Source organism: Loxodonta africana, chromosome 14 (assembly GCF_030014295.1).
Source record: "Loxodonta africana isolate mLoxAfr1 chromosome 14, mLoxAfr1.hap2, whole genome shotgun sequence".
NCBI classification, from domain to species: domain Eukaryota; kingdom Metazoa; phylum Chordata; class Mammalia; order Proboscidea; family Elephantidae; genus Loxodonta; species Loxodonta africana.
In genome coordinates, this window is record NC_087355.1 from 92413912 (window position 1) to 92425074 (window position 11163).

General features: G+C 47.1%; 1 protein-coding gene across 8 annotated transcripts in view; it reads right to left on the bottom strand.

The window, feature by feature from the left end:
• Nucleotides 1-10580, bottom strand: part of ZNF250 (zinc finger protein 250) — a 30242-nt gene extending 19662 nt beyond the window's left edge. The window contains exons 1-2 of one of the 8 annotated variants that reach the window (XM_010602173.3): nt 10521-10576; nt 426-561 (exon numbers count right to left, since the gene is read on the bottom strand). In XM_010602173.3, coding sequence (XP_010600475.2) covers nt 426-545 — 120 coding nt within the window. In that variant the 5' untranslated portion in view covers nt 546-561; nt 10521-10576. Of the gene's footprint in view, nt 1-142 lie in introns of all 8 variants that reach the window. The other 7 variants (XM_023542085.2, XM_010602172.3, XM_064268292.1 and 4 more) reach the window with 7 other exon arrangements.
• Nucleotides 10581-11163: the final 583 nt, after the last annotated feature.

The following is an 11163-nucleotide window of genomic DNA, read 5'->3' on the forward strand; positions in this document are numbered from 1 at the left end:
CCAGCCTCCACAATAAAAACACACCATACAAACTACAGTTAGGCACAATATGGACGAACCCCACAAAGTGTAAAAGCAGCCCTCAGCAGAACAGGCACCGTGTGATACATTTATATCAAATTCAAAGATGGGTACCACTAACCCAGGGTGGTAAAGGCAGGGTCACCCCAGAGGGGCTCCTGGGGGCTGGAGACATCTGTGATTGGGAGCTGGTACTGGGGTGTGTTCATGTCATGAAAATTCAGGCTGTGCCTTATGCTGCAATGAAAAGTCCACATATAACAAAAGCTGTTGATGTAACATCTGTGGAGAACAAGGGGTAACAGTGGCCAGACTAAGCAGCACCTGGAGACACTGTGCAGACCCTGGACCTCTGAGAGGCAGGGCTACTGAGGGTGGACTAGGAGGGATACAAGTTGACCTACCCTGAAGAAGGACCACTCTGGTGGCCCTGCCCACTCCACAGCAGTGCAGGCAAGAGATGGTTGTGGCTTGGCAGGGTGCTGGCAGCAGAGGCATGAGAAGTGGTTGGATTCTGGTATCATAGGACTTACTGATGAACTGGATGTGGGTGAGAGAGAAAGGGGAGTCAGGGGTGACCTGGGGCCCTGGTGGGCCTGAACAAGGACCTGCTGTCCAGTGAGAAGCAGATGCCATGGGTGGGCAGGTTCTGGGGGAAATAACAGGAGTTTGGATTTGGACAAGTTAAGGTGAGGTGTCTATTACACTCCAAACTGCCAGGGCGGAACAGGGAGATCAAGAGCTCTCCTGGTGCCTTTGGTCCTGTGGAAAACGGGCTTCATGATCTTCTGGAATGTTGGGGAGGGATCTGTGCCGGGACACAGAGCGCTGAGCAGCAACAAAAGGAGGCAGGTCATCCAAGAAAACACAGTCTGGTTTAAGAATGAGGCCATTTCTCATATACTTGGCACAGCAGGGAACCATGATGCTATTAAACACAGAATAGCAAGGTAACAGAAAATTGTGATATAATTAGAGCAACTACATCGTTTATCATTCAAACAGACATTTCAAGTGTGAAAGGAGTGCAAGCAGTGCTAGAGTGACCGGGGAAACTACTTGGGTGCTGGAGGAGGGGCCTGGGAAGGAAGTCCATGGGCGTCTCTAAGAATGATGTGGTAGAGAGTCTGACCTCCTCCAACTCCACAAGGGGGAAGGAGAATCAAGATCAACAGCCCAAGACTGATTTCTGAGAGGCGGAGGTCAGACATGCCTCCTTCCTCTGCCATCTTTACCAATTCTGACACCTACCGTCCTCCCGCCGCACTCTCTACTTCTCTGCTGGGTTTGATAATTCATTGCAATGGCTACACGGAACTCACAGACAATACTCATGACTATGGGGTTTATTAGGGAAGTGACAGGTTGCAATTCAGGTTCAGGAACACTGAGATACAGTTCTTCCATCAGGACAGCCTCTTCGCAGCTGTGCTTGCAGGCACGCCTCTCTCTGGCCCCTGGGCCTTTGCCCTGCTCAGACAAGTGTAACCAAACTCTCTTTTAGCTCTGCTGATAAAGTGCCCTGAGGCATCCCACTCTGCTGGTCCCTGGTCGCAGGGCTCAGCTCTAGCTCTGTGGGTGGCAAACCTAGTTCCACCAAGTACCCAGAGGCATCCTACTCTACCAGTAAGCCTCTTGCCTAAAGGCATTCGACTTTCTCGTTCGGTGGGCTGGGAAGCCCACTGGGCCATCTCTTGCTGCTGTTTCTCAGCCACCATTTCTCGCCATCTTCACTGTCACAGCTCTCTCTTTCTCTTTCTCCTGGTTCCAGGAACTTCTCAGTACAGGGATCCTGGGTCCAAAGAATACACTTCGTTCTTGGCACTTCTTCCTTAGTGGTGGTGAGATCCTCTCCTTCCTGCTTCTAGGATAGTTCATTTTAAGTGGGATGTCAAAACTGACCAATCTCCTCATTAGGGTTCCATATACCTTATTAGCACAGCCCCACCCAATCACTGTGTAGAAGCTGTAAGACCAGGGCGACAAAGGCCACACAAAAGCCATCCATCGCATCACAACATCATAACCCTATGTTCTTTATAAAACACCAGAGGTATGCTCACGTTTGCATAGACAACTTTCAGAAAGACCCGAGGAATAGGACAAGGATACTTGGGAGGTAGAGGGAGACTGATGCTCAACCTCCCCAATCCTGTTCTCCAAAACTGCCAATTCTCCCCAAATTTGCGTGTGTGCATTTGTGTAAGTGTGATGAAATTCTAATTAAAATCCCAACAGGAATCTTTGAAAGGAATTAATAAAACTATCTTAAAGTTCACATGAAGAATTAATGCTAGAAAACAGCCAAGAATGGAATGGGATGGGGCTGCCTCACTAGGTATCAGAAAGATGCTGTCCACAGAGAACAGAGAATTCAGACAGCTCCAGCAGGCATGAGGATTTAAAAGACGTCAAGACTGGAAAGTTCCACCTCACGGGGGAACAACGGTGCTAGTGTACACAGCTGTCCAGGTGGAATATGCAACAATACATTTCAGGTTAAGTAAAGATTTAAATGAGAGCAAAAACAGTGGTCCTCACAGGCTTGCCTCCTGCCCTTTGGGTCACCGTAAATGACCCCCCTTAATGGCTGACCTGAAATGCGATCCCTTCTAGGTCTCCTGGATGCAGTGTTGTCTGGTCTCATCTGGTCTTTGCAGGTTCCTTCTCGGCACACTCCCTCTACTTCACACTCCCTCTACTTCACCCTCCCCTGTATGCAGTGGCTGGGCGGCCCCTCTGTCCATGAGAATTTGACCTTCTGGTCCCCTGGAAACCTGGAAGTGGTAGATGGTCATCTGTGCTACAAGACAACGGCCCTGACTGCACCTGGCCTAGGATTCAATAATACATACCCACAGGAACTCACATTCAAGGACTAATTGAGTGCAGTGCTCACAGGCCCAGGGCCAACTGGTGCAGCTGACCATAGGATCTGTGTGGTCATGAGGCTTCAGATCAGGTGGCTCCTGCACCTGCCCTGCATCCCATGTTCCTGCTCCTAAGCTGTCCCTGGATGGCTGTGAGGACAATGTCCACTGACTGGGGCTTCCAGTCCCACGTCCTTCCCAGCCATCCTGGCTCCAGGCATGTTTGTCCACCCTGAATGTTCAGTTGCGCCAAGAAGGGCCCTATGTGAGTGCTGTAGAGCTGGCAATACCCCTTCCCTCCTACACAACATCTCCATGTTTGTATCTCACAGATCTCAGACATTTAACATCCAAAACTGAGGTCCACCCCAACTTCTGCCCTTAACTTAGTTAACGGCAACTCTGCTCACCTGTAGCAGGAGCCCAGAGCCCAAACCTTGCCATGTGCTAAACAACGACCCCTAACCCCTGCACCCGTTCATTGGTCACACTGGCTGCAGCGTGAAGAGTTTATTCTTCAGATTTAGAAATTTTGTTTTTGGAAATTTCCCAATAAATAACCCAAATCAAAAGCAAGAATCGATAAATGTTCACAGCAGCAACAGTCACTCTAAAGAAAACTGAAAGGACCCTCATTACCAGAAGCACCCTCTGCCAGGCAGGCAGTCGACACCTGGAGCTGGCTCTTGTGACCACACGTGACAGGAGCAATTTGCGAACATGCACGCATGGACAGGAACTGGAAATGGACATGCAATGATGCCAACAGCTTAGAATTTAATGTTTATTATTTTTGTTGTATAAGCTAAATTTTGGAAACCCGTTCTTATTGGAATTACTGATGGTCTCGGTATGACAGATGGCATGCCTGTCCATTCAGAGGACATGGCATATGGTAACATGTTGTGACAGGAGAGCTCCAAGTTCCATCAGCCCAGTCCCTGGGTCTAGGGTGGGCAGCTCACAGGACCTCCCCCAGGGCCGGGGTCTGGCCTCCTGTCTTCATTCCTCTGCCTTTCCTGCTAGAAGCCCTGCTCCCTCTTCATTGCCATCCAAGCCCTTCAAGTTGAGGCACCTTCAGAAGGGGCAGTTCTGAACCACCCATGAGTGTAAAGCAAAGCACTGCTAAATGCAACTACTTCTAATCTTCCAACCTTCCCAGAGTATATGATCACAAATATGCATCCAAATCAATACTTCCATTACCTAACAACACAGAGTCAGAAAAGATAAAGGGAAAAAAGATCATATCACAATAGCAACAATAAAAAACAAGGTTAAATTAACCTTTAGAAATGTGCAGGATCCTTATGAAGAAAACTATAAAGCTTTAAGGCAACAAAAGACACTCTAAATAATACACATAACAAGATATCACAGCAATATTAATTTTACCCACAAACGTAACACATTTTTTATTGATTCTTATGTTGATCTCCCCCACGTGTCTGTCAGTCTGTCGTACTGTGGGGGCTTGTGTGTTGCTGTGATGCTGGAAGCTATGCCACCGGTATTCAGATACCAGCAGGGTCACCCATGGAGGACAGGTTTCAGCTGAGCTTCCAGACTAAGACAGACTAGGAAGAAGGAGCCGGCAGTCTACTTCTGAAAAGCATTAGCCAGTGAACACCTTATGAATAGCAGCGGAACACTGTCTGATATAGTGCTGGAAGATGAGCCCCCCAGGTTGGAAGGCACTCAAAAGATGACAGGGGAAGAGTTGCCACTCAAAGTAGAGTCAACCTTAACGATGCATGGATCGAGTCAAGCTTTCAGGACCTTCATTTGCTGATGTGGCATGACTCAAAATAAGAAGAAACAGCTGCAAACATCCATTAATAATTGGAAGGTGGAATGTATGAAGTATGAATCTAAGAAAACTGGAAATCATTAAAAATGAAATGGAACACGTAAACATCGATATCCTAGGCATTAGTGAGCTGAAATGGAAAGGTGTTGGGCATCATGAATAGGACAATCATATGGTCTACCATGCCAGGAATGACAACTTGAGGAGGAACAGTGTCGCATTCATCGTCAAAAAGAACATTTCAAGATCTATCCTGAAGTACAATGCTGCAAGTGATAGGATAATATCCATATGCCTACAAGGAAAATCAATCAATACGACTGTTATTCAAATTTACGCACCAGGAATCAATTCGACGGCACTGGGGTTTTCATTAAGGCCAAAGATGAAAAAACTGAAGATTTTACCAGCTTCTGCAGTCTGAAATTGATCAAACATGCAATCAGGATGCATTGATAATTACTGGTGACCGGAATGTGAAAGTTAGAAACAAAGAAGAAGGATCAGTAGTTGGAAAATATGGCCTTGGTGATAGAAATGATCGCATGATAGAATTTTGCAAGAGCAACGACTTCTTCACCGCAAATGCCTTTTTTCACCAACGTAAATGGCGACTATACACATGGACCTTGACAGGTGGAATACACAGGTATCAAACTGACTACATCTGTGGAAAGAGATGATGGAAAAGCTCAGTATCATCAGTCACAGCAAGGCCAGGGGTTGACTGTGGAACAGAACATCAGTTGCTCATTCGCAAGTTCAAATTGAAACTGAAGAAAATCAGAACAAGTCCACAATAGCCAAAGTATGACCTTGAGAATATCCCACCTTTTAGAGACCATCTCGAGAATAGATTTGACACGTTGAACACTAATGACCGAAGACCAGACAAGCTGTGGAATGACATCAAGGGCATCATACATGAAGAAAGCAAGAGGTCACTGACAAGACAGGGAAGAAAGAAAAGACCAAAACGGGTGTCAGAAGGGACTCTGAAACATACTCTTGAATGTCGAGCAGCTAAAGCTAAAGGAAGAAATGATGAAGTAAAAGAACTGAACAGAAGATTTCAAAGGGTGGCTCAAGAAGACAAAGTAAAGTATTATAATCACATGTACAAAGACTTGGAGTTAGAAAACAAAAAAGGAAGAACACGCTTGGCATTTCTCAAGGTGAAAGAACTGAAGGAAAAATTCATGCCTCAAGTTGCAATACTGAAGGATTCCATGGAGAAAATATTAAATGGCACAGGAAGCATCAAAAGAAGATGGAAGGAATGTACAATCACTATACCAAAAAGAATTGGTCAATGTTCAACTATTTCAGGAGGGAAGCATATGATCAGGAACTGATGGCACTGAAGGAAGAAGTCCAAGCTGCACTGAAGGCACTGGCGAAAAACGAGGGTCCAGGAATTGACGGAGTATCAATTGAGATGTTTCAACAAGCAGATGCAGTGCTGGAAGTGCTCACTTGTCTATGCCAAGCAATTTGGAAGACAGGTACCTGGCTAACCAACTGGAAGAGATCCATATTTATGCCTATTCCCAAGAAAGGTGATCCCAACAAATGCGGAAATTATCAAACAGTATCTTTAATATCACACGCAAGCAAAATTCTGCTGAAGATCATTCAAAAGCGGCTGCAGCAGTGTATTGACAGGGAGCTGCCAGAAATTCAGGCCAGATTCAGCAGAGGTCATTGATCCGGGGATATCATTGCTGATGTCAGATGGGTCCTGGCTGAAAGCAGAGAATACCAGAAGGATGCTCATCTGTATTTTATTGACCATGCTAAGGCATTCGACTGTGTGGATCATAACAAATTATGAATAACATTGAGAAGAATGGGAATTTCAGAGCACTTAATTGTGCTCATGAAGAACCTATACATAGATCAAGAGGCAGTTGTTCTGACAGAACAAGGAGATACTGTGTGGTTTAAAGTCAGGACAGGTGGGTGTCAGGGTTGTATCCTTTTGCCATCCCATTCTGAGCAAATAATCTGAGAAGCTGGACTATATGAAGAACATGGCATCAGGATTGGAGGAAGACTTATTAACAACCTGCATTATGCAGATGACACAACCTTGCTTGCTGAAAGCGGAAAGGACTTGAAGCACTTACGATGAAAATCAAAGACCACAGCCTTCAGTATGGATTACACCTCAACATAAACCAAAACCAAACCCAAACCCACTGCCGTCGAGTCGATTCCGACTCATAGCGACTCTATAGAACAGAGTAGAACTGTCCCATAGGGTTTCCAAGGAGCACCTGGCGGATTCAAACTGCTGACCTCTTGGTTAGCAGCCATAGCTGTTAACCACTACACCACCAGGGTTTCCACCTCAACATAAAGAAAGCAAAAATCCTCACAACAAGACCAACAAGCAACATCATGATAAACGGAGAAAAGACTGAAGTTATCAAGGACTTCATTTTACTTGGATTCACAATCAACACCCATGGAAGCAGCAGTCTAGAAATCAAACAATGTCCTGCATTTGGGCAGATCTGCTGCAAAGGACCTCTTCAAAGTATTGAAGAGCAAAGATGTCACCCTGAAGCCTAAGGTGTGCCTGACCCAAGCCACGGTGTTTTTAATCACATCATATACATGTGAACGCTGGACAATGAATAAGGAAGACCCAAGAGGAATTGATGCCTTTGAATTGTGGTGCTGAGAAAGAATATTAAATATGCCATGGGCTGCCAAAAGAACGAACAAATCTGTCTTGGAAGAAGTACAACCAGAACACCCCTTAGAAGCAAGGATGGCGAGACTGCGTTTTACATACTTTGGACATGTTGTCAGGAAGGATCAGTCCCTGGAGAAGAACGTCATGCCTGGTAAAGCACAGGGCCAGTGGAAAAAGAGGAAGACCCTCAAAAATATGGATTGACACAGTGGCTGCAACAACAGGCTCAAGCATAATAGTGATTGTGAGCGCGGCGCAGGAGCGGGCAGTGTTTCCTTCTGTCGTACATAGGGTCGCTACGAGTCAGAACTGACTTGACAGCACCTAACAACAACAACAACATGTTGATTAGGGAGAATAAACACTGGAACGTCTCCAAGAGCACACTGAGAGAGGATACTAATGAGGGCATCTTCTACCACAAAGCTATAACAAGAGCCTCGTGGGTCTGACCAAGAGTGGGTGGCTTCAGGAATGGATGGCAGGGCCAGGGCAAAGTCTACAAACAATTGGAGTAGGACAGACGTGGTATTTCTAATTACTGAGGCAAAGATGATTCAGTAGATGGGCTGTTTTGGGAAAAATAAAACAGGCCTTTACATAAAGCTCAACAAATCTCCCAGAAAGTAGAGCAAAGACAGAAATAAAAAAGAGACCAAAAACAAAACAAAAAAAAACCCTACATCTTTATCTCATACTATATATTAAAAGTCTAATGCATTTACATTTTAAAATTACACCCTAAAAAGAACTTCGATAAAAAAAATACAGGTAAATTTTTAAATATTATTTCAGGGTGGAAGGGGCCTTCTACACAAAATACCAAAGGAAGAAAGCCTGGAGGCAGAGACCCACTCATCTGCCACATGTAAATCAAAATCTTACGCACATCAAAGCCAGCACAAACTCCAGAATGGAACCAAAGACATATAAGAATTTAGTATACGACAAAGGTGGTTTTTCAAATCAATGGAAAGACAAATTATTCAGTAGTGTTAGAAATAGGTATGATTTAGGGGAAAAAAAATGAAGCTGTATTTCAACCTCACTCCACACCAAAAGAATAGTGAATATACACCAGAAGAACAAACAAATCTGTCTTGGAAAGAAGTACAGCCAGAATGCTCATTAGAAGGGACGATGGCAAGGCTTTGTCTCACATACTTTGGACATGTTATCAGGAAGGACCAGTCCCTCGAGAAGGACATCATGCTTGGTAGAGTAGAGAGTCAGTGAAAAAGAGGAAGACCCGCAATTAGATGGAATGACACAGCGGCTGCAACAATGGGCACAAGTGTAACAATTGTGAGGATGGTGCAGGACTAGGCAACGTTTTGTTGAGTTGTACATGGGGTCGCTATGAATCGGAACTGACTCGCTGGCACCTAAGAATAACATAATCACAACAAAATAAATTCCAGATGGAGCAAGCATTTTACACGTACCAGGGAAAAACAAGAGTTTATTTTAAAAACATTCTTGGAGTGGAAAGGCCCTTTACAAAGCCCAAAAGCCTTAAGGGAAAATATGTAATCATCAAAAACCTAGAATCTTCTATCTCGGAAAAACCCAACCCAAACCAAGACAAAACATCATAATGGGAGTGAAATGACAAATTGCGAAAAATATTTTCAACATATATGGAAAAGGGCTTATTTTCTTAAGTTATAAGGAGCTTCTATTACACAAATCCATAAGTAAAAAACAACAAAATGGGCAAAGAATATGAGCTGGCAAGTCACAAAGTACAAATGACTAAAATACACATGAAGAGATTTCAAATTCACCAAAAACAGGGGAACGGAAATTAAAACGATCTAGTAAGAATGCCAGCACTGGGATACCCCACACCGGCGGGAATGTAAGTCGTCGTAGTGTCTGTAACAATCGAATCGCCTTAACCGCCAACCTTCACTCCACTTCTAGGAGTCCGCCCTACGGAGAAGCCGCCGGTGTGCAAAGTCCATGGAACAGAATTCTCGAGGGCAGTTTGCACCGGTGGGAAATTTGACAACTATTCAACCTGGGGCGTGGTTCCTGCAGCCGGAGAGGGCAGAGTCGAGCTACCACTGCTGCCCAGGGCGAAGGAGGGCTGCCAGGGGTCAAAAACGGTGGTGTTCAAAGGCTAGAATTGTAATTACATTAAAAAACCCTGAAAGGGTACACAGGGAACTACCCACAGTGCCTACTCTGCGTACACTGAGAGGGTTTATGGGGAAGGTGGATTTTACTTTTTATATTTTCCTGACATACTTGCATTAAAAAAAAATTGCCAGATAATTTTCTATTAAAAAACCCTCCACCTAAAGTAAACAAAAATTTCAAACTATGCTACAAAAGTTGGTCTCATTCATTAAAGCTCTTAAAATTAATAACAAAAAGACAGCATCAACAGAAAAATGGGGAAAGGATAGGAAATTCGGAAAGAGCGTTTGGTCAACAAAGATGAAAAAAGCTCAAACTCCCTTTGATGCGCGGAAGGACGCCTTTTTGTTAAATGAAAAAGGCGCTCCGTGCGCGCCGCCGGGCCCTCCTGAGCTCCACGTAGGGCCCCTCAGGTTGTGCATGGAGCCAAAAAACCCTCGCCTTCGTATTTTGGGGAGCGCCCCCGCGCCGTCCGCGAGGTCAGAACACGCCGGGCAAGCACACGCCAAACCTCCCGCCGAGACCCGACCGTGGAGCGCGCGGCTGGGGGCGGCCGGGGAACCTCGCCTGTGACGCCCAAATGCCGGTCGAGGTGGGAGGGGGCGGCGAGGGGATTAGGGTCCTGGCAGGGTCCAAAAGATGAGGGGGGCGGCGAGGGTCCGAGGAGCTGGGAGCTCAGGGAGCAGGGAGAGGGTGCGGCGGCGGTCTGAGGGAACAGTGGACGCGACGAGGCTCGGAGGAGGTAAGGGCCGCGGCGAGGGGGGTTGCAGGGAGCCTCCAAGGAGGAGATGCTCCGGAGGGTCTGAGGGAAGAGGTCGCCGCTGTCCATACGTGGTGTGAACCGGCGGGAGTGGAGGACGCAGTGCGTGCCCATGGGGGAAGTGTCCGTTCCGTGTGCAGGGCTGGCCTGCTCTCGTGTCCGTGAGAGGAGAGGGTCCCAGCCCCCCGGCGCCCACACTTCCCCACTCACCGTCCGCGCCGCAGCCTCACGAGCGAAGGAGTGGCCGCGCGCAGAGCACCCAGACAAAGGGCTCACCCCACCCCGTCTGCGGAACCGCCAATCCCGGGGAGGCACGCCCCACAGGCTCCGCCCCCACCCCACGGGTCACCAATCCTGGATCAGGAAACCTTCCTGTCCGGTCGTCGGCCCCGCCCCCCCCGCCGGGCGTGTTTCTCCCTGAAGGCTCGGCCTCACGCCCTGGAACCACGGAGAGCGGAGTCCTCCGCGGCGCCCAGAGAGGCCACTCCGCACGCTGGACCTGTGTTGGTCGGGCGTCCCCAGGCACACTTCCGGGCGTGTCCGCAAACGCCGCCGTCGGTGGCCCGCGGGAGACTCACTGCTCCTCTCGCTGCAGGCCGAACCCTGTCCCACTGTCAAGCTCTTTCCCCTGTCGGACGCTTCACCTGGCTGATTTCTGCCTCATTTTAGTTCATGTCACCTTTTCAGTGTCCGTTTCCTTTATCACAACACTCAGAAATCATCTAGTTTGTTTAACGTGTGTTTATCATTGTTATTTCCGCCCACTAGAACGGTGAGGGCCCTGAGGTCAGAGGCCGCGGCTCTGTCGCTCACTGAGATGCCCCTGGTCCAGTATGGTCCTGGTAAGTGGTCG